Consider the following 24,007-nt stretch of genomic DNA (forward strand, 5'->3'; position numbering starts at 1 on the left):
CGAGTCAGACTAACTTGGGTTGGATTCTTCAGAGGAATAATTCCACCTGAATGATTGAATCTTGCTTCTGAGCTTGGCTTCCATCTATATTCCCCCAACTTGTTTTTGAGATTGGCTTCCAAGTGAATATCGGTAACAATACTAGTGCTCTTAACTCAAAGACATCAAGGACATCCCATCAATTACTAGTGGATGTTATTCTATGAATCAAAGGCTTCTTTAGACATCACATTGTGAATACACAAAACGGGCCACATCACTTTCATTGTGACATCAATCATTGATATTTATTGGCATATGCTCAGCCAAATCTACTCGACGATAGACACACAGACCATACAAAAAACCAGGAGAAAAAGAGTCCCTGTATCAAACATGTACGATTCAACAGTCTGAAAATTTATTTACTTGATTAGCTCTTCCTTTTTCTTCTGGGGAGAGGAGAGGGGAGATTCATGATCTCAGTTCTCAAATTCAAGAACCCCGTACATCCATTTGAAAGAAGCAAGTAATACCCTAACCAGAAACCGAAACGATTGGAAAAGGAAACCCCACACATCACTTGGTGTTTGAATAGGGCCAGCCAGCAAGAGCTAGCAACTTGCAATGACGGGATATGATACACATGCATTTATGAGTTTTCTACTCTCTCCCCACGGGGCAAACCATTCCCTACCTGATTACATTTCATACCACAAGGAAAATTAGCAAAAAATTAAAAAATTAATATAAAAAACACCAAAAAACAAAACAATCTATAAAGATGTTACAGAATGAGGAGAAGTGAAAACATTGTACTTCAACCAAGCCCCGAGTCTCAATGCAACCTCGTCAACTCTTCTACTCTCTTGCAAAGTTCCTCCACTGAAACGCCCATTGCCTTCGAAATTTCATCCATTCGAGTACGATTAAGATCAAGGAATGTCTCGATCAGATCTCCATCCAAGAAATTTTTAGCATCTACAGTTTTCTTCTCATTGTTGAATGACCTCCACTGCTCATGGCTCAACCCTCCTACACCCTTTATCACCTTCCTCAAGTTTGCCTGAAGCTTCTCCAAGAAGACATACTGATCGTGTGGAAGTGATGCTATGACCCCAATTACGCCATTAACAGTGCCAAAAATTACAGTTGGTATCTGACCCACATCAGAATCTGGCAAGCGCATGACAAGGGAACCATGCCTGAACCGGTTGACAAATTCTCCGAGATGATACTCACCAACAACTTCAAGACGACCCCGCTCCTCATCAGTAGCACCTTCACTGTTCTTTCGCACTGTGAAGATGTTGAAGTTATTCTCAGCACCAAGGTAAATGTCATCATCAAGAATCTCGACAGCTGACATCCAATTTGCATTGTAGTCACGGGCTCGCTCTTCAATGGCACCTTCCTCATGCTGACAATAAAAAAAGGACCAATCAGACATCCATTAACAAGACGATAAGAGTAACAAACAAACACAACACTCTTTTAACTCCAGGGAACGCCATACTTGCTGCCAAAAGGACAAGGGATTACTTGAAGATTAGTCATCTTACCTTATAAATTAACAAAGAGATTGATTTCATCAGATCACCAACAACAATGAAATCTCCCCGTGTTTGTACATAGAGGGCAAGAATGTGTCCATGGTGTCCAGATTCAGACTGCAATTCACGGGTACCATCATCCCGGAGCATCCACTTGTACAACTGAATTTTTTGATTGATAGCAGCAAGTAGTTTACCATTGAAGGCATTCAAAGAATAAACAGCCCCCTTGGTTTCCTTCTCAGCAATTAGCTGTAACTTCCCATCCTCAACTATGAAGACCAGTATTCGGCCCTACAGTTGTTCATCAAAGTGATAACATTTGAGCATTACAGATGGATAATACAATTTAGGTTCCAGATCAAAAACACGAAACTTCCATGGTCAATAAAGAAATAGACATAAAGCAGGTTGCTGTAAATACAAGAATTTCACTAGTGAATGAAGCATGCTGTATGGGAAAGTAATATGGGGCCTGCAAAGCTCAGCGATTCAGACATTAATTTAGACTGCAAGTGCCATTCTGGCAACAAACCAATGCATATATACAGGTATGTATGTATGTACTAATATGGCATTTTACCTTGGTTGGCTCATTTTCCTCTGGTAAAACATATGCGGTCCCAACGCAATAATATACATTACTATCATCAGAGAAGGAGCAGCTAAGGATAGAGCAACCATACTCAAACGTGTCAAGTGGATAAGTAGATATGAACTCAAAGGTTTGGTCGTCTAACAAACGGATAAAGTGCATTTCAGAATCTTCTGTACTAGATTGGTTATACTTCAAACTACAAATGGCAAAGGTCCGAGACTGCTCCTGATGGCAGATGCGGCGAGCATGCTCCCCAAGTGGGATAGAGCGGATGTGAAGCTTCTGGATATCATCAATGGTACCGATCGTAAGATCACCTTCTTTGGCAATTGCAAGGCTGTAAGAAAGGGGGAGAAAAGCCACCAGTTAGTCTTTTAACCCAATAATATCATTTACAATTTCATCTTCTCAGCCTCTTACTTGTACCAAGCTCACGGGCAAAGATTAGCCCCTGAAAACATCATTTATAACATGTCATTCCCAAAGAACATATTGGTCCTCTCATATGACCCAACTGTGTCAACTGTGAAGGGTATGACACTAAATTTATTTTGCAATTAAAAAGTAGTAACTGGTGAGGAGTTCTACAGTCACACCACATTGTTGACAGCTGTAAGTTATTACAAAAGAAACTGAGTTCGAAATTCGCATATTATGTATCACAAAATAGATATGATCTTATAGATGTCTTTACCCATTTGGTTGCTTTCCCTGTGGGGTTTATATAGGATCACATGAGTTTAACAGAAAGAAATAAGATCTTCAGAAATTTCATCAAATATATCCTAAATTGCTCAGGTACAGATCGATATAAAATCTACCAAAAGCATGTTGATACCAAATGCCTACTAGGTACAGTGACATTTCAATCATGCCATGATCACAAGCCCATCTGAGCAAAGTAAAGATTTTTTTCTCAAGCTTGACTCTGCTGCCAGATGAGTGGGCAATTAAGAGTTCAAGCTCACCATGTTTAGCTTCATGAAGAAGTTGAGCTTTAAATGAGTTGAACTCGAGCCAATCTCAAAGTACTTAGTTCATCTATGGTCCTAATCAGAGGGCATCACATGCCCCTACACATAAATAGATGGTAACACATGGCCAAAAGAAACAGTATATATAGACCATGAGAATGAATGGCTAATCAAGGACCATAAGGAACAAAACCAACATTTTATTTAAACAGAACATATGCACCTTACACCACTCCCTTCCCTTTATTTATTTTATCTGGAACAAAATGTGCATTGATATGGATGAAGAATACATGTGAAGGATGAGGACTCCTCCCCAAATTTAAAAAAATAAAAAATAAAAAAAAATCTGATCACAAATAGATGGTTAATTCTCCTCCAATAAACAAAGGAGACCTATCCATTGTTGTAGTACTATGTGGGTATTATACAACATAAAGCAACTTATAACTCCATGAGGGTTAACACATCCCTTCAACAAGAAACTGAATCAATTCCTCTCCTTGCTATCCATTTAATCTGCACACTACATACCAATCGAGTTGAAAAACATTGAGAGAAGTGCGTTTAAAGGTTGTGGTGCAAGAGGCCTAGAAAGAGAAATACAAAAGAATTAGATCCCATAGTGTCTTTAAAGTCCTCCACTCACCCTAAAAAAACTTTACATTTCTTTCCCGCCACACAATCCTAATCATTATTAGACAAGCGCTTTGCCATGAACTTCACCTCTAGTGGTGCTCCCCAAACCCCTAAAGGAGATGGTCATCATGTCACATGTACTTCTAGGGGGAATCCAACCCAGGCTAGGAAGTCGACATAGTCTATGCCATAACCCCAAAGTCCACAAACATTGTAAAAACAAATGATCAACTGATTCTCTACTCTTGATACATAAAATACAACAATCAAGGCAAGGGCTTTTTAAGGTTTTCTTGTTTGTAGCATGTTGTTGTTGACCTTCTTATTGGCCACTAGCCAAGTGCACTGGATGAGACTTTAGATTTCCACATAAATTCAGCCGGTGGGGAAGGTATTGGATCCGATAGTGAACAAGGTTAAGAGGGAAGACTTTACCGTAGATAAGCTTGAAGAAGATAATGACCAAGTTCTTGCATCTAGAATGGATGGTGACAAGTATATGTGACCGAGGGAGGACATGAGTCTTTTAAGGTCCTCTATCTCCAAATCAGGGAGGTTATAACAAACGTTTAGGTTCCAAGAAAAAAGGGAAGAGATTTATGAGATTGGTAGATTTTTAATAATGATAACTCTGACAATACCTGGAAATTGAGAAGTCAGTGGTTGATCCCCCTTCCACAACTCTTCTTAAAAATGAATACTCGTCTCATCACCCATCACATAATGAGTATGTTTAGAAAAATCTTGAAAAACCTCTGCAATGGCCTTCTAAGGGCAATGATGCGACCACTTGCCTAGAATGCTGACATTCCACCCACTAGGGTGTGTCCCATAGATGCATAATATGACCTGATGCTAAAGAGCAGAACTTTCCCGGGAAACCTCTAAACCTCTTATCACTCATCTTAATCTTTATTTCCTAAACCATCACAATGCCCAGAGATTCAATGCAAAGAAAATTCTGAACAACCATTCTTTGCTTTCTAAATCCCAAGCCTCAAATATTCCAGCTAATAATCTTCATACCAACACTTTAAGGCCCATTGGATATTCCAGCTGTTTCAACCCTCTGAAACAACTTCTATTAAGCACAAATACCATTGGATATAGGTTTGTACTTACAGGATACTTCCTCCTGTAAGTACGCCTTATCCATTGACCTTTCACTACTGCTGCCCATGGGGATAACATTCTTGCTATACTTGACAAGCTTGACAATTGACATTCATGGTAGCCACAACCGATTGAACTCTTGCCATTTTACCAGGGTTGTACCCTCTATGTGAAAGCCTTCTAACAAGGAGCCTGGTTCTAAAGAATGTCCCTTTTCTTTATTCTTTGATTTCTTTGATTCTTTAAAAAATGGATTGCATGAAAAACAGATGAAGTAACTACAGTGTCCTATTTCTTTCTGGAAAAAGAGAGATTGAAGGATTGGTGAGACTAAAGCACGCTAATGCATTTAGACGGTATAACCTTTGGGTTGAGCAACCATGAGAAACCAATGCACCATCTACTTTGCATGGACAAAAGCAAATAATGGAACTGCTGCAACCAGAGAATGCTTATGTATGTTGATGTCTCCAGTCCAAATCTTTTGCAATTCCTTTTTATTTTTCTTCCAGCTTCACTCATATTAAAAGGGATGTGAAGATCCTTGGGAGGATAGAGAACCTGCTCAATCTTACTTACTGCCATAACCCAATTGCAGCTGATCCATAATCAACCCTTTCTGCTCCTAATTGAAGTTTCTGGTGAAAGACCAGCGCAAGGATGTGATGACAGATTAAAAAAAAAAAACAATAACTACACCAAAAAAGTAAGGAAAACTCAGTTGTAATACAGAAATAATAACAAAATTAAGGGGGAAAAAATACTAGAATGTATTAAATGAAGCTAATAAAAATGAAAGCTACTAGCATCTGCTGGATTGACACTGTCCTGCAACAAGAAAAGTGCCATTTTTTTCAGGGGAAAAAGTAAGAAAAAGATAAAAAAGAAAGGAAAAGGAATGCAATCTAAACTAGAAACATGCTTGACTCCTCTCAAATTTTTAAGGACAACGAACCAACATGCTGATCAGCTCATATAAACATTCTGATTGACGCCATACAAAGTTTTCCAGGGGAAATCATTGGAAATGAATTTTTTCTGTATGATTTCACATGCATACGTTGGAAGAAAGTAAAGAACAATAAGTAAAAACAAGAAGTAAAGGCAGCAAAAGGTACCTATCTGGAAAAGCAGCAGAATTGAAAGGGCACATGTGGCTGACTTCTTTCAAATTAACATTGCTGTAAAGTAGCTTCTTGTTACTGCTATAAATCACTGTAGGCCTATCCGATGCAGCAAATACATGTGTAGTATTCTTGGATGAGAAAGTTCGAAGAGTGATAGGTTGTGTCCCAAGAGACACCTTTTTCCTATCTGTTAACTCACCAGTACTCATGTTCAGTAAAAAGTTCAACAAATGACCGTCTCCCAGTGCACACAACAAGTAAGGTATCTGAAAAGGGAAAAAGAATAGAAAATTACTAATGGGGAAGCACGAGGAAGTAGTAGAATACCATGGGGACATTTTTACCACCAAAACAATGGTCTAAGTGGACCTTTGCTCAGGGTTTGAAAGGATGTCATAGTGGAGGATATCAGGCTTTTCAAAACTTCACTCCAGATATATCCACTACTTAACTAGAAACCTTTAAATGCAGAGGGGACCAGTCCTTCCATATGTGCAACATTGTTCACAATGCCATAAACATTCTAATTCTACCAAAAAAATTTTATGTTTTCGAGTAAAATAACTTGAGCAGAATTAGCATAAATCTCATAGATAAGGAATAAGAAGTGAAGAAATCTCAAGTACAAGCATACCCCTTCAAAGGAACACAAAAGTACGGACCGAGGTATTATCTCTCCACCCAAATACTCTTTTGTGATGAGATTCAGGTCAGGAAGTGAAAATATCCTAACACTAATATCTGTCCACATTCCAACAGCAGCTAACTGACTAAAGTTGGGATTTTCACCGATGGGATTTATGTCAAGGCATGAGATGTCATACTCTAACTGAGCATGTTTCACTTCAGTCAATGTCCCATCACCAATTTCCAGGTAAACTAGATGGCCACCCCCAGTGGCCAGTAAAACCTGTCACATAAAAGGTAAAATAGTTCAATCAGTAACTTTATAGCATGATATAATGGATGCTAGCAAACACTATCCATAGAGTTAAAACAGCGTATAATAAACAACAAGGACCTTTATCATTTGCCACATTGTAGAGAGTATATTCATTGTACCAAAACATATATCAGAAGTAATAATACTCAAAAGAGGTAGAAAAGAACCTGGGTGGCATTAGCAGTAGCAACATTAACTGAATACCCTGATGGAGCATTCCATTCATTTCGCAGCTCTCTAGATGTAGAGCCGACCAGTCTTACTGAGCTTGAAGTGACCTACCATTGAAATTGATTAGTTAGCACATGCTAATTCCAGTACATTGTATATATAATTGGATCTATCCAAATTCTCAACATGGTCCAATTTTTTTTTTCCCCCTTTCTTTAAACAAAATAAAAAGGCACCCAGCAGGCAGCCACTATAACATAATCAAGTTCAGCACCGCCAATTATAAATGATGAGCAAGAAAGCAAATGCCAGAATGTGTAGTTGCTACAGATACATATATGACACCAACTGTATGTAATAGTAATATTGTCATAATTTCTGTACATACATAGATAGGAAACAACAAATAGATATATTGATAGAAAAAAGAAGTACAAGAGAAGGATGAGGAATCCTCCCACCAAGAAAAAACTAAACGACAACAATAAAAAAAACCAAAAACTATACTATGAAAACTACAAACAAGCTCTCTTAGCTAGACCAACCCGTTGAAACTACACATTGCTAGCCAATCTAGTTGTAACACATTAAGGGGAATGCCCTTAAAAACCATGGAACAAAAAGCCCAAAGAGAAGCAAGGAAGTGAATGGAATCCCAAAGATTCTCTGAATTCATAACTTTATCCTAAAAAATCCTAGCATTTCTTTCCCACCACACAACCCAAATTAAAGCAATGCACGCATTTTGCCACAAAACTATCCCTCTCTTGGAAATGCCAAAACCTTTATAATTGATGAACTTCACGTCGGAAATACTTCTCAGGGGAACCCAATCCATCTTAGCTAGCTGAAATAATCTGTGTCACAACCCCATCATCAAAGAACAATATAGGAAAAGATGATCTGCTGATTCTCCTTACTTCATACACAATTTCCAAATGTCAGGACTAAGAGCTTTGTAGGGTCTTCTCAATTGTAGCAAGTCATTAGTATTTACCTTCTTGTGTGCCACTAGCCAGACAAAGGACTTGACTTTAAAAGGAACTTGAGAATTCCATACAAACTTAGTAGGGAAAAGTGGAGATAAATCGGGTATTTGGAACAAGGCCATAAAGAAAGACTTGACTGTAAACAATCCTAAAGAAGATAAAAACCAGGATCTCGCATTTGAAGCCAAAGTGGATAAATGCATACAATCAAGAGAACGCATGAGACATTCTAGATCTACTATCTCAGAATCGGAAAGATGACAACAAAAATTAAAGTTCCAAGAGAAAGGGCAAGTAGAACCAAGAATTGAAGAAATAGGAATATTTTTATCCATGACTACTCCAAATAGTCTTAGATAATGGGATCTCAAAGGCTGGTCCCCCCACCACCAATCTTCCGAAAAGCGAATTCTTTCCCCATCTCCTACCACAAACCGAGTATATTTGGAAAAATCCTGAAAGACTTGTTTAATAGCCTTCCAAGGACAATGATGTGACCATCTGACTCCAATGTTAGATAAATGCTAAGAATGATTTGATGCCACAGAGCTGTACTCTCCCTAGGATACCTCCACAACCACTTCCCTAAAAGAGCGAGATTCCTTAAAGAAATCTTCCCAAACCCCAAACATACATAGATACACATGGACACTATGTATATGCATGTAACCCTACCAAATATTCTCTTATCATATTTAACAGATTCTGTGATGTACCACACCAATCCAATCACTAGCCAAACCTGTTCAATGGTATACTAGTTTGTTATACTTACTATCAGTCTCTTCCTTGTTGAACCTGAATACTCTCTCAATTTAACTTAATATGACATGAAATTCAGTTGCAACAAAAACGCTTTCGGATAAAGCTAGATATTCATCAATATAAATAATTGAACATTTATCCCTGAGGTATCCCTGAGGATTACATTTGTGCAAAATTTAATGGTCCTAAATGAGCAATAGGAGATAAAAAATAGTGGTTCCAACAAATTAAATGAGGAGAATTTAGGCGCCCTTAACCGTAGTGTGAAGCTAAATCTGCACTTCAGGTCTCATACAGCAGATCAGTCTACACTTGATTCTATTCAAGGTTATAACTGTAGCAAAAAATGCCATCCATGATAGCATAAAAGCAAAACAGGCATAAAATGATGCTTCTAGAAGAGAGAATTTAATTCAAATAGATGTTTGGTGCACTTTGGGTTGATTCATTAGGAAATTTATTAATATCAATCCAAATTATACAGAAAAAAATAATATAAAACACCCAAATTAAGAAAGCCTACTTGTACTAGTTGATCATAAACAGCATCATGGCAGAACAAAGTCTGCACTTGAGAACAGAAACCCTCTATCTCAGTTTCTTCCAACTCATCTTCAAGATTCATCGCCAATATTCGTGTCTCACTGATAAAGCTTACAACCAAGAAGGTGTCATGTGGATCATCAGTAGAAGATCTCAATGACCACATTCCTTTGATGCCTTGAAGTTCCACTGATGCCTATGTGATGGCATATGCACATTAATAAGCAAGTTTAGAAGAACTTATAAATGGCAAAGTCAAATTCTAGTGATCAATAAGAAAATGGTTGAAATAAGCCAGACCTGTTCATTGATTCCTATTCCATTTCGAACAATGCGAAGAGAACCATCTTTATAAGCCCCTGAGCAAGTTACAACCTGACCTTGGCCTTGCCTCTCCAGGTCTACCACACAGAAGTCAACAATTGGACCCAGATTGACATACCTCTCTAAAACCTCCACATATGAACCTTTGGCATCAGGTTGTAGATGTATCTTTATGAGCTGCATGGCACCATTATGTAATGTTGAGATTCAATTCAGAGACAATACTAAAATGAATTAATGGAGAAATATGAATAACATCATAAGTTAATAAAGAAAATAACAGTTGGAACCTATGGTTTTGAGTTTTTCCTGACAATTAACTTTTTAATTGTTACAAGGGACATAGTACAAGGCATATTAGTGGAGGAGAGAGAGAAATAGGTCCAGCATCTTCAAGATATATAGGCATGACTACCTCATAAGTTGGTTAACTCAAACATCGACTCAATATCATTGTTTTTTTTTTTTTTTTGAAAAAGGTTTAAATTAATCCTTTTTCTATGAATTTTTGAACTGCGAAGTGAGATACCCCCCCCACACACACACATTCTCTCCTCCCTTCCTCAATAGAGTAATTTAGGAGTTCTTTATTTCCTTTCATTCCTTCTTGAGTAGATTTTGGATATTCATACCAATCAAAAGCTCCTTTGAGACTCATAGGTATTCCCTGGCTGGCAACTAATAAGACAGATATTACCAACAGCTACAGCAGGTTAGGATGTCCAATAAAGTCATCAACCCTGCATGCTCACTATATATCGTGCATAGACAGTGGGAAACTATAAAACTTCTCTTCCAATATCCTGTTGCCTTGGTATTATGGTAAAGATTGTTCCTTTTGATCAGTATTTTTTGGGCTCCACTCTGCAACATTTTTTTTTTTTGGATAAGCAAAGGGCTCCATTCTGTAACATTGTAAAACTGTTGTCAGATGCATCCTAAATTTCAAAGGAAAGCCTAAGGCGTGCACGTGCAAGAGAGAGAGGGAGAGGGAGAGAGAGAGGGGAGGGTGGGTGTTGGTGGGAGGAGCCAGTGTTCCACATCTCTTTGGGAGCCCATTACCAGTTATTGGACTTGAAGTTGTTACTACAGGAGGTGTAACCATCCACCTAGAAGGAGAGAGTGTGTGAGAGAGACCACTTTTTCCTTCTGATGATACATATTCTGACCTCAATTCGTTAGATGAGTTTAACCACCTAATTGCATATTTTTACACAAAGCTGACCCGCACTACTACCCTAGCCTTCAATCATATAAGCAACTTAGCGAATCCCACTATGACCACAAATTTTTTTAGGCTTAATGACAAGGGGCTCAGGAACAGATATTATGGCATTTGGATTCATCTTAGAAATTTGAGTCACTTTGAGCATTTTATATTTTGTATTTTCTGATTTTAAAAGTTCTAAGGGTTTTTAGGAAACGGGAACTGAGTCCTAATAGCTCGTTATGATGGTAAGAAGTCTAGAATTAGGGAAAAAAATAGGATTATAAACAAAATTCAAATAAAAATTACTACAGAATTGAAAGAGCCTTCTACAGAATCGAGATGGAGATTTTAGCGTTGATGGAAGGACTAAAGCTTCCATCAACCTTCTAGTTGAGGGGATCATGATATGGTGCTATATTGGGTAACAAGGAGAGAAGTTCATGGAGGTTTGGTGGAAGGATATGGCGAATTTTTTACATTACTCTAGAGTTAGGGTGTTCAATCTGCTGGATTTCTTGGCCAGCTAAATATGTTAGCAAAACAGGGAGCTAAGCAGTTGATTTCTTTTATAAGGGATTTTCTACCCACCTAAGTTCTTGAGTTCATATTTGTAATCATTTTTAGATGTATACTTCTAACCATATATAGAATAGATAGTCTTTTCACACTTCACTAGAGCTATGCAGTAGTCGTGCTTGGGGGAAGGATTTCTCATCCTTCTTTGTACTTAATCCATGATAATACGATGTTTGTTTCCAATAACAATAATAATAAAAAAATAAAAAAATGAAAGAGACTTCCAGTCCAAAATCTATATTTCTCATTGGACATGTTTCCATTATTTTGATGAATCCAACAAGTTGCATCCTGACATTTGCAATGGTGAAATTGAATGGTCAACGGGGAATCAACTCCACATCCTTTTGTGGACAGATTGCATTTGCATTTTATTGCTATCATATCTTCTTGTATAAGTAAAATTATATATAAAATTGACATGTAATGTTGTGTCCATATGCAACTTCCTAAGCTTTTGCTATCTCAACATGCCTGGAATAAGTGAAGCATGTGCCTTGATCATTAACCATGTTAGTGCGGCATAATCATAGGTCATATCCAACAATAAAGAAGATCCATCCGATCAAAACAACATATGGGGAGTTGATATTATTGAACAAGATAAACCTCAAATATAATTTCTGAAAATACATATTCACAAATGAACAAAAAGAGATATTTATGTTTAGTAATACCTGTGAATCTCCATAGCTTGAGCCGACATAGACAAATGCATTGTCAAGATATGAAATTGTTGATGCAATAGAAGTTTCCCCTAACAGCTCAATTTTGAGTCCAGTAACCCTACATGATAAATACAAATGACCCTCAGAAAAGTGATACACATTCCATCTGGTCTTAAGTAAGTTTCTTCTTTATTTTATAAACCCAGCACTGATTTTCCAGGGCAAGTAGTTAGATGATAAAAATAGGATAAAAGAACAAATGGTCACTCACTTTTCTTTCTCATGGGTTATAACAAGTAGGTGAAGAAGCCCCGCATGATCCCCAAGTAAGTATCTAGAACCATCAGCATCAACCCTCCCATAGGCCTTTGTAATTGACTGGAAGTGCACATCAAACGAAATGAGGGATTGTAAGTCAACATGTTTCAACCACAAAGAACTAAAAATTGAGATTGTTGGGGGTGTGGGGGTGGAGCTGACACAAAACAAGCAGCAATTTTAAGTAACCTACAGGTCGGATTGGGATTGCTTTGAATAAACTGGCACTGCAATATACAATTGTTTCTTCTCCAATAATGAGGACACCACAAAGAGGTGGGGGTACTGGTATTAGCAAATCAGCCCCATTGTCTAGATTGTTCTGAGCCCAAGGACCCTCAACAAAATCCTTATCCTTCAAAGCCACCTCATATGTTTTAACATGACGTGCATCTTTGTTATCCTGCAATTTGAATCAAAAGAACTTGGTGAGGCCATCTGAGTTATTCTTCCTAATGCACTTCTGATGCTACATAATGGAACACAGTGGGGCCATCTAAGTTGCACCCAAATGCACCTCTTATGTATCCTAATAAAACATTATAAGGCATTTTATCAACATATTCAATTATGCAAAGCATGTCCCCAGGTAAACTAGCAGAATAATTTTTTTTTAAAAAGGGCCAGTGTAGCACAAGCAGGCATTGACAGATACTACCTTGGATTTTAAAGGATCCATAAATTAAAGTAACTAAATCCTAAATCCTAAAGATAATGGCAACATAGCATATGCTAACAAGTGGTTGCTAACCAATTTGAAATATTAACAATGAGTGAATGGACATAAAAATGTGAAGCCAAATTGGGGACCTGGTAGAGAACAACAATAGTTGGTTTTGAACATCCATAAAGAAACTTGATATCCAAAACTTGAAGCTCCTCAAGCCTGAAAAGCATTCATCATTAGAAGGAAAGTGTTAAACTAAAAATAATAGATCAAACAACTTCAAGAAACATATAAAGGATGAAAAACTATTCAATTAAGCGTTGCTAACCATTTAGAGAAACCTCAAGAACTTCACCATTGCTCTATCAAAATCAGGAGAGCAATGGTCTATAAACTGAGGACTACAAAAAAAGGACACAACACTAGAGACCGCTAAGATTTTGGAGACTCCAGAATATCTACGTTACACAGGACATACATGCAGAGCATCCACAAAGAGATAGAAAGAAGAAATACAAGAGAAAGGCCAAACAAAATTCTCAAGGAACCATGAACCAAAATATTATAATGGCCCAAACAACCAGTAAATTTTAACTCATGCAGAAAAAGGTACCATTCATTCTGAATTGCTTATCAGAAGAAAAAAAGGTTCAACTCATCCTGAAGGCTCAAGGAATTGACAGAAGACTCATTTTCCCCTACAATTTCTGTTTTAGTGACTGCATTATCTTACCGAATTTGATTTGGTCTTATTGTTTGAATTTAGAGGGAGCCATTGGTAAGCAGGTTTTACTCTTCGAAATTTGCATTTCTTTAGAAACTTGAAAGATTCTGAACCTATTGCCTTGTGCACTTCTCCAAAAACAAATCCCCAGAAAAGGTGGCCTTTGCTCAGTTAATGGCTCATGGAAATGATAATAATATCAACAAATAGCAAGCAAAGGAGGTTAAAAATGTTCTTTGCCCAAATAGTGCAGTGAAAATCACAAAACTGTGGGTCACCTGTTGCTTCATTGGCCCTACTATATATATCCTGTTCCAGAAACTTTGCTTTACAAGAGTTCATTTAGTTATATTTGTTTCCTATATTAGTTTATCTTATTTCCAAAATGGGACTTTAGCCTAAAAATTTCTCAAAAGTTCCACCAAAAAGACGAGAAAGTTTTAACTTGATTTCTGAGCATTAAAGGCATGCTTTCCTAGACTTTCCTTCTTGGTCTTGCCGTTGCTGCTGTTTCTGTTCTCTATTACTTACTGCCCAGAAATTCCAGCAACCTACACTTATTGTCTTGAAACTGTGTCTTCTTCCTTTTTTCCTTTTTGTTAGGCAAACAGAATATTAACGAAGAGCACCTAATACTTATATTTAATTGGTAAGAGCTACAAGTTTCAGCTTCATAGTAATGGGGCTGGAAGATATCTCCTGTGCTCAGTTTTTCCAGCAGAAGCGAAAAGTTTTGTTTTTTTTTTATCTACTGCAAAGGAAACAGATTGTTTTTTGATAGGCAAACACACAACAAAAATATATTAGAAAAGGGCGCCTTGAGGCTGACCCAAGCATACAGGATGTATACAAGAGGCGCCAATAGGCACAAAAAGAAATAGAGATACAATACCAGCCCTCAACTAGCGCCTAGCCAATCAAAAAAATTGATCAAAGGAAGAGGACCCTCATTTACAACCGATTTAGTCCACAGCCAAAGATTACAAACAAAAGAATTCTTCAACCTATGAATTGATAACTCTTCATTATCAAAAGCTATCCTGTTTCTTTCCTTCCAAACCGCCCAAAAAATGCACAAAGGGGCTGCATTCCACACCTTCCTATGCTTCTTGCCCAACTTAAAGCCACACCAACCACTAAGAGTATCTCTAACCGAAGAAGGGAGGACCCAAGTAACACCAAACAGAGCAAACAATAACTCCCATAACCCTCTTGCCTTAGAGCACTGAATAAGAATATGATCAATTGACTCTTCTTCCATACCGCAAAGCAAGCATCTGTTAGCTAGAGACCGGCCCCTCTTTTTAAGTTGATCCAAGGTTAGCACCTTACCCCAATAAGCTTCCCAAGCAAAGAAGCTCACTTTGGTAGGCACACAAATACTCCAAATATTACTATAAGGGAACTGAACATCTCTTCTTGAAGCTAGTGAACTATAAAGGGACTTAACTGAGAAAATCCCATCTTTAGTCTCTTTCCACAGCATTCTATCTTACAAAAGAGGATTAAGCCTCCTACCCCGGATTGTCAGAAGTAATCTCTCCACCCCCTCCACCTCCCAGTCATTAAAGGACCTAGAGAAGCTAGGATTCCAAACCCCTTCATCTCCCGAATGATCCCATAATTCCACTAGCCAAGCCTCTTTAAATGAAGCAAAGGCATACAAAGAGGGAAACAAATTACTGAGAGAGAAATTCCCACACCAATTATCATTCCAAAATTTCACCCTTCTACCATTCCCCACAGAAAAGACAACTTTGTTTTGCAAGAGAGCTCCTTCCTTCCTTATTTCCTTCCACAAGCCTACTCCAAACCCCTCCTAACTTCTCTAGTATACCAGCCCCCTTCTTCCTCCCCGAACTTCCTACTAATGACTTGCCTCCAAAGAGCCTCCCTTTCATTCGCAAACCGCCAATTCCACTTGCATAAAAGGGCTCTATTGAGAGTAGACAAACGTCTAACTCCCAAGCCACCCTTCCTTATGTCCGAGCACACGGAATCCCAATTTACTAGATGAGGCTTCCTCTCCAAAGCTCCTCCCCCCACAAAAAATCCCTTTGAATTTTTTCCAATCTTAAACTAACCACTCTTGGCATTCGAAGTAAAGACATCAAGTATATGGGCATACTTGACAAAGTACTACGAATTAGGGTAATTCTACCGCCTTTGGAGATATAATTCCTTTTCCACAAGGCAAGCCTTCTCCGAAATCTCTCTTTCACCCCATCCCAAACAGCCACAGACTTGTGATTCGCCCCCAAAGGGATCCCCAAGTAAGAATTTGGCAGCCTTCCCACTTTACAACCAACCTCAAGAGCCAAAGCCTCCAAATTCTCTACTCTCCCAACCGGCAAAATCTCGCTCTTATCCAAATTAATCCTCAAACCTGATATGGCTTCAAACCACATCAACAACCAGCTTAAATGAGCCATCTGATCTTGGGAAGCTTCACAAAAAACTAAAGTATCATCGACGAACAGCAAATGAGTTACCACAGCCCTGTCTCCACTTCTTCCTTTTATCTTGCAGCCCGAAAGAAAACCCCCCTCACTGCTCTAAGGATGAGCCTACTAAAAGCCTCCATCCCAATAACAAATAGGTAGGGAGAGAGAGGATCCCCCTGACGCAAACCCCTTGAACTATTGAAAAAACCGGCTGGAGTGCCATTGATCAAGACTGAAAACGTCGCTGTGGAGATACACCAAGAGATCCAGCCAATCCACTTCTCCCCAAACCCCATTCTTTGCAATACCAATAGTAGAAAATTCCAATTCAAGTGATCGTACGCCTTCTCTATATCTCACTTACACAACAACCCACTCTCATTTCTCTTCAGCAACGAGTCTATTGCCTCATTGGCAATTAGGGCAGCATCCAGAATTTGTCTTCCTTCAACAAAGGTGTTTTGAGCTGAAGACACCACCTTTCCCACCACCTTCTTGATCCTATTTGCTAGCACTTTTGCCAATAGTTTATACAATCCACCTATCAAGCTAATCGGTCTGAAATCTTTAAGGTCCTCCGCATCCCCTTTTTTAGGGGTAAGGACCAAGAAAGTTGAATTCGGGATTCTCACAAATCTGCCATGCTCGTGGAACTCCTTCATAAAGCCCATAACCTCATCTTTCACAAAATCCCAGCTGAACTGCCAAAAGCTGAGAGAAAAGCTGTCTGGACCAGGAGCCTTGTCCCCGTTCAAATCTGAGAGGGTAGAGAAGACCTCTGCCTCTGTAAAAACCCCTTCCAGACAAGTTGCATCCTCACCATCAATCCTATTAAAATCCAAACCTTCCATTAATAGATGCCAATCCCCAGGATCTGTTAGCAGGTTCTCGAAAGCTCCAACCACACCCCCCTTGATATCCTGCTCTTCTGTTAACCAGTTACCATTAATCTTAATCTTAGACAAACAACTTCTCCTTCTATGGGAATTGGCCATCTTATGAAAGAAGCCGGTATTTCTGTCACCCTCCCTCAACCACACTTCTCTTGATTTTTGTCTCCAAGAAATCTCCTCCATTAGAGCCCATTTCTCAAAGTCCCCCTTAGCTTCCTTTCTAGCTTCCAGCTCCTCCAAAGATAATGTACGCATCTTCTCCTGAGAATCCCAAAAATCCACTTTGTCCAAAGCCTATCTCTTATTCACTCCCACCTTCCCAAAAACTACCTTATTCCAAGACTTTAAGATTGCCTTTAAAGCCTTCAATTTCTCTGCAAGGATGAAGCTAAAAGACCCGCTGAATCTTAGACCTTGCCACCACCCCTTCAGCAGATCCTTAAAACCCTCCTCCTTAAGCCACATGTTTTCAAAACGGAAAGGGACAGGCCCCCTCCTCACCCCTCCCCCATCCAAAAGAATGGGAAAGTGATCTGACACTGGCCTAGGAAGAGTACTCTGTACCGCCCCATTAAAATGGCCCTCCCAGTCCTCCGACACCAGGAATCGATCAAGTCTTGACATGGTTTGGTTGTTCAACCCTCCACTCCATGTAAACGGACCCCCCTGAAGGGGCAGATCCCTCAAGTCCAAGTCATCGATCACTTCCGAGAATCTTCGCATTGAAGGAGACAGTCTCCCTCCTCTTCTACGCTCATTCGGAAATCTGATCATATTGAAATCTCCACCAATACACCAGATTGTTGGGGAGATGTTTGCTCTTAGCTCAGAAATTGGGGAGTTATGGAGTGGTGTTTTCATTCAAAGCTACTGAAGTGCTTAATGCTGGGGCTTCTCCTTCTCAGAGGATTCAGCCTTTGGGGCCTAAAGTTCTTGGTACCTTTGCTGAGGTGGTGAGTATGCCATGGGGGGGGCTGAGGGGATGGGGGTGTGAGTGAATCCGCATGGCTGCACAGACTTTTTCAGCTAGCCAAGATGGATTGGGTTCTTCCAAAAAGCATTTCAGACATGATGTTAATCAATTATAAAGGTTTTGGCAAGTCCAAGAACAGGGTAGTTCTGTGGAAAAACGCGTGCATAGCTTTAATTTGGGTTGTGTGGCGGGAAAGAAATGCTAGGATATTTGAGGACAAAGCTAGGAATTCAGATAATCTTTGGGACTCCATTCATTTCCTTGCTTCCTTTTGGGCTTTTTGTTCCGCGGGTTTCAAGGGCATCCCCCTTAACGTATTATAACTTGATTGGCTAGCAATGTGTAGTTCCAATGGGACGGTCTAGTGTATTGTTATTTTTTCGTGTTGTTTAGTTTTACTTTTGGCGGGAGGATTCCTCATCCTCCTTTTGTACTTCTTTTTCTATCAATATATTCACGTGTGGTTTCCTATCAAAAAAAAAAAACTCTCTAAAAAAAGTGCAGTACCTCAATTGGTGCTTGGTGGGATGTTAGGGAGATTTCTCGGATGAGGCCCCTTTTTTGCCTTCCTTGAAAGAAGTGGGCTAGGTATCATTAGAGATTACAAGGGAACCTAAACCTGTCTTTGATGGGAGGATCCTTGATTTTATTTTTGAGCTTGCAGGGAAGGCAGAAAGGGTTTTGCAAGAAGATGTGCGTGTTTTCAAGGAAAAATCACTGATGTTTGATGGATGCAGTCTAGAGGCGGGCTGTTTTAGAGAAGGTGTTTAGGCCAAAAAAGCTTGGGTCAGGATTTCTTACCACTTTTCTATTGGGACAAAGGCTTCTTCAAACAGGTGGAGTACGCTTGTGGGGGCTTTTTAGTGGTGCATGAGGAGACCCCAAGAGGAAAGAATCTGCAGTGGGCAAGGGTCTTAATCAAAACAAATAGGAGAAAGGTTTTGGGGAGTTTAAAAGTGGCTGTAGGGCAGTCGTGCTCCGCTGTCCATTTGTGTTGGGAGCTTCCACTTTTGGGCCCTCAGATGTGTCCATGTAAGGAATGGTTGGAGGTAAAGATGAAGGTGAGGGGGGGCTTCACGTGCGTCTGGGAGCGTGGGTTCTTCAGGCCTGCAACGGAGGGCAGGAGGTGGTGAAGTGTTGAGTTTTGACAGAGTGAAAGCTAGTGGAAGTAAGGCTTCTTTAGGATTTTCTAGGAAAAAGCTGCAGCAGGTGGGATAGGAGATAGTAGGGGCTGGGTTGGAAGGAGACAACCCTGTTTCTGCAGCAGGGGGGCAGCCTTAAAGGAGGGCATGATGGAAGTTGTCAGCCCTTCTTTGGAGTTGGGCCTTGGGTGTGGCATGAAGGTTGGCAAAGAAGGGCCATCAAGCTTTTTAAGTGGTGATTGGACCATTGATGGTCAAAGGCCCATTTGCTTTACCCGCTAGTGGCCCATTAGGGATGTGTGGGCCTTGCCCTCCTAGGCCTGGGGGAGTGGGAAAGGATTAGGACCCCATCAGGCCCCTTCTCCCCTTTTGGGGAGATCTTTGCCCTAAGAGGGGCTTGGCTCTAGGAAGAGAGCTTACATGCTCCATTTTATAGCTGGTGCAGAGAAACGAGATTGGCTTTTCTGCAGTTGATGATGCCTTGATGCGGAATCGGGTCAGCAGTTCATGACACTTTGATGCGGAATTGGGTTAGTACCAAGGAACGAGGGTTTGATTTGTAGGAGGGATTCAGTGAAGAGTGGCACTGAGCTTTTGTCAATGAAAGAGGCTATGAAGGGTGGTCCTCTTAGAATGATTTTGAAAGACAATTCAGCAATGGATCTTTAGGCAAACAATGTAGTTTTGAATATGAGACTAGGGCAGGGGAGGAGGAAGAAAGGTCTATTCTTGCCAAGGGGTGTGCTCTAGAGAGTCCAATGAGGGATTCCATCATGCATGAGGGTAGTTTCAGCAAGCTAGCCTCCTTTAATAAGTTTGTGGGGCTTCTAGTAGATGGTTTTGAAGAGGATATTATGGCACTTTGCAAAGGTTGGAGCTGAGAAAGAAAGGGAAGGTTTTGAGCCAAGTGTTAAGGAGTATTCTTGTTGGATCCAAGTTTGAGATGGAACATTGTAAGTTGGAATGCTCTGTTAATTACAAGTCAAACTTGAGTATTGGGAGGAGAGTGGGAAAAAGTAATTGGGAATTAGCCAGAGTGTGTCAATGAAGCTATGAATCCTTCTGTGAAATGGGGTCAGTGGAAGCTAGGGGTCAAGTAGGGAGCATTTTGGTTTTTTGGGATAACCAAGTGCTGACCACGATATGACTAACCGGAAAGCTTTGAGAGATGGAAAAGGTGACCGGAATGAAACACGGTCACTGGATGGATTCCCGGAATTAATTACACGGGTAAACCAAAAAGAATAAAGTTTTCCCCTTGGCTCTGATACCATGTTGAAAAAAAGAGAGAGAAAACCTTAATTCTCATTCATATGATTAACTTCTTACAATAGAGAAATGTATATACAAGGCTAGGTTGAACTAACTACCATATATGCAATGTTTTCAGAACCGGACCGGTGATCGAACCGGAAAAGTTACCGGTTCACGGTTCACTGGTCGGACCGGCGGTCGAACCGCTATCGAACCGGTGACGTCATAAATATATAATTTATATATTATTAAAATTAAAAATAATTATAAAAATTAAAAATATATTAAATTACAAATTTTAATAATGTTTGATTTTTATATTTGGTATATAAAATTAAATGATAAAGTTTAATATTTTAAATTTTATTAAATAGGAATATGTAATATTTAGGAAAGAAGATATATTTAAGATGAAAAAATTTAAAATATTTAATTTTATCATTTTGTCTTTGTATTTTATTGTTTTTAAATTATTCTATTAATTAATTTATATTATTTTTTATAATTATTATAAAAATAAACAGGAATTTAAATATTTACATTTTTTTAAAGATTTTATATGATAAAATTTTGAAATAAAATCAAAGTTCCATGCATCCAAAGGCAATGTTTTCCTTTAATAGTCTCATTCCCAATCCCACATCGGAAGCACAAGAATTTTATGTGCTCTATGTGCTCTATAAAAGCCTTCCAACTTGCCTTTAAGGCAAACAAGCCAGCAAGCTGGGCCTGCAAGCATGGCCCAAATGCAAGTGTTATTTTAAAATGAAAAATGCTGCAAATTGGGCTTGTAGACATGGCCCAAATAGTAGTGTTTAAATCTTATCATTGGACTAGGCCTAGAGGCTTGGACCAAAGAAGGTTTATTAGGTTGAGTTTGTAAGCATTGGGCCTGGACTGGGCCTTTTCATAGTAAACAAAAATTTGTATAAGTTATGACCGGTTTGCAAAAAACCGGACGGGTCGTCCGGTTCGACGGTTCAACTGTCGGTTTGAACGGTTCAATGCCGGTTTGATAACAAAACGGTTCATTGAGCGGACCGAACCGGATAGTTCACCGGTCGAATGTTGGACCGGCCGGTCCGGTCCGGTTTTTAAAACCATGCATATATGTGACCTATATTAAGAAAGAAAAGAAAGATTGTACACTATAAATACATTATATTCAACAAACATGTCTTTAAGGGAATTGTTTTCGAAACTCCATTCTATAGCTACTTCAAAAAATGCTTGGGTGGGTGACCTTTGGGATGATGGTAGCTAGTCATATTTTTACAAGGCAATTGCATGATTAGGAGGTTGTATGAACACTCCACTACTTTGGATATTGATGATGTTATGGTATGGTTGCTTACACTTTTTCAATTAAGTCCTTCTATTCCTCTTTGGCAAATAGGAGAGTGGAATTGTTCCCTTATGATACGGTATGGAATTCTTGAGTGCCATCAAGAATTAGCTTCTTTGTTTGGGAAGCAAATTCGGTCAAGATTTTTACTTTAGATCAACTCAAAAGGAGAAGCTAGAGGATTCCTAATAGATGCTACATGTGTAAGAAAGAAGAAGAAATGGGAGACCATATTCTCATTCATTGTTTGAAAGCTCACATTTTGCAACAATTGATTTTTACACTTTTTGGTGTCCAATGAGTGATGCACTCTTCAATTAGAAGGGTCCTTCTGAGTTAGCATGGGTCCTTTGTTAGAAAAAAAGGCTTGGAAGGTTGCTCCGTTGTGTTTGTTTTGGACCTTTTGGAGAGAGAGAAATAGGAAAGCTTTTGACAATTGTGAAAGCATGGACCAAACACTTTCTTGTATCTTTTCTAGGATTGGGTTTATTGGGGATGGTTCTTTGACCCTGTTAGATTTTGTGGATTGGTTATGTTCTCTATAGGGCACGGTTGCTAGTTTTTATATCTTCATGCCTCTTATTTGGTCTTTTGTTTACCTTACATACACCGTGTATACCCCTTGTTTTTGTTTAATACAAACCTTTTTTTTAAATATTAAAATTTTTTTTTCCTAAACCATGATGCAACAATAGAGATTGTAGCCATCAATTTTCTAAATAAGTAGCTTTGCATCACAACTTCTACCTATTTTATTCTCTCTCCCATTCCCTTACCATGTGTGTGTGTAATGCATCTTTGTTGGGACATTACCAAGTGTAGCGTGGAATCAGTTTTGTGCATCTTGATATATTGCCTAGTTGCTCAGAAGCTGTGGAACTACCTTTTATGGGAAGAAAAATACTCAAAAAAGCACCATGAGGGGCAAATCTCTCTTTTTTTTTTTTTTGATAGGTAATTTTTTTCATTATTATACTGACCATGAAGGGCAAATCTTAGTACCTGGGGCATTTAAGTAACACTCAAAAGAAATAAAGAAATTAAAAAAGGAAAAAAGGAAAAAAAAACGGTCATTAATAAGTCAGCTGTAAATGTTTTGGTCATTGTGTTTCATTGATATTTTTTGATAGATATGTTTCATTGATATTTATTTCATATAATTTCTTCCAAAAAGCCTGGGCTTCATATGAGAGCCCATGAGTCCATGATCTCTATGGTGTACCCCGAGGGTTAGGGGTTATATACTTTGCTCCTGTAAAATATATTTTAGAAAGATTTTATTATGAGCAAAACAACTAACACAGAAAAGACTCAATGCTCATCATTCAAAACCAAAAAAAAAGGTAAACAGGTTCATATAATTTACACTATCAAAAAGATCTGTTAAAATCCAAGGTGATTCTTACTCAAGGGTTCAAGAAATAATCGGCTGTGCTACTTAGACACTCTAAAGCAACTAATAAAACCCAATGCAAGATGTGACAAATATATATTTTTACAACATCAGTAGTAATATCCAGTAAATTAAGAATTCATGCCTTAGTTCCCCCATCATGGATAAATTCATCTCCAGAATCAGTCATTGATTATTAGAGGACCAAAAGGGAAAGAAAGAAATACCTAATATTAAACGCCTCCTTCAGCTGTCCTTTATTATCAAACGGAATCACCTAAAGAAACAAACTTGTGATGATAATTCTTCAAATTCTAAAGCATTAGTAAATCTAAAAACTTATCGGAATCTCTAAGCAAACAGGCATAAAAACACAAAAAGGAGGATAGATTATAAAAGTTATAATCAGCACTCAGGACTACATACCTTAAATAATCCATCGTATAAATGAAGTCCAATTAATCTGCAATCAGGATCAATAATTCCAATCTACGGAGAAGAGAAAATTAAAACATGGTTAACATGTCCAAGTGGTTGCAAAAAAAATAATTTAGAATATAATTGAAATCCAACACAGTAGTTCATGAACAAAATAAAAAGAACATAAATTAAAATTGATACCTGTCCATTGTCTGTAGGACGACCTATACGATCTGAGACATCTCCCATCGCTCTACAAGAA

General features: G+C 38.7%; 1 protein-coding gene across 2 annotated transcripts in view; it reads right to left on the reverse strand.

The window, feature by feature from the left end:
* Positions 1 to 367: 367 nt before the first annotated feature.
* Positions 368 to 24,007, reverse strand: part of LOC117924071 (DNA damage-binding protein 1) — a 36,797-nt gene continuing 13,157 nt past the window's right edge. For both annotated transcript variants that reach the window (XM_034842622.1, XM_034842623.1), the window contains 15 exons: positions 23,947 to 23,998; positions 23,752 to 23,814; positions 23,553 to 23,602; positions 13,301 to 13,376; positions 12,684 to 12,893; positions 12,444 to 12,550; positions 12,182 to 12,290; positions 9,695 to 9,895; positions 9,375 to 9,590; positions 7,094 to 7,204; positions 6,618 to 6,893; positions 5,975 to 6,249; positions 2,116 to 2,467; positions 1,542 to 1,826; positions 368 to 1,399 (listed from right to left, as the gene is read on the reverse strand). In XM_034842622.1, coding sequence (XP_034698513.1) covers positions 818 to 1,399; positions 1,542 to 1,826; positions 2,116 to 2,467; positions 5,975 to 6,249; positions 6,618 to 6,893; positions 7,094 to 7,204; positions 9,375 to 9,590; positions 9,695 to 9,895; positions 12,182 to 12,290; positions 12,444 to 12,550; positions 12,684 to 12,893; positions 13,301 to 13,376; positions 23,553 to 23,602; positions 23,752 to 23,814; positions 23,947 to 23,998 — 2,965 coding nt within the window. In that variant the 3' untranslated portion in view covers positions 368 to 817. The remainder of the gene's footprint in view (positions 1,400 to 1,541; positions 1,827 to 2,115; positions 2,468 to 5,974; positions 6,250 to 6,617; positions 6,894 to 7,093; positions 7,205 to 9,374; positions 9,591 to 9,694; positions 9,896 to 12,181; positions 12,291 to 12,443; positions 12,551 to 12,683; positions 12,894 to 13,300; positions 13,377 to 23,552; positions 23,603 to 23,751; positions 23,815 to 23,946; positions 23,999 to 24,007) is intronic.

Source organism: Vitis riparia, chromosome 10 (assembly GCF_004353265.1).
Source record: "Vitis riparia cultivar Riparia Gloire de Montpellier isolate 1030 chromosome 10, EGFV_Vit.rip_1.0, whole genome shotgun sequence".
NCBI lineage: Eukaryota > Viridiplantae > Streptophyta > Magnoliopsida > Vitales > Vitaceae > Vitis > Vitis riparia.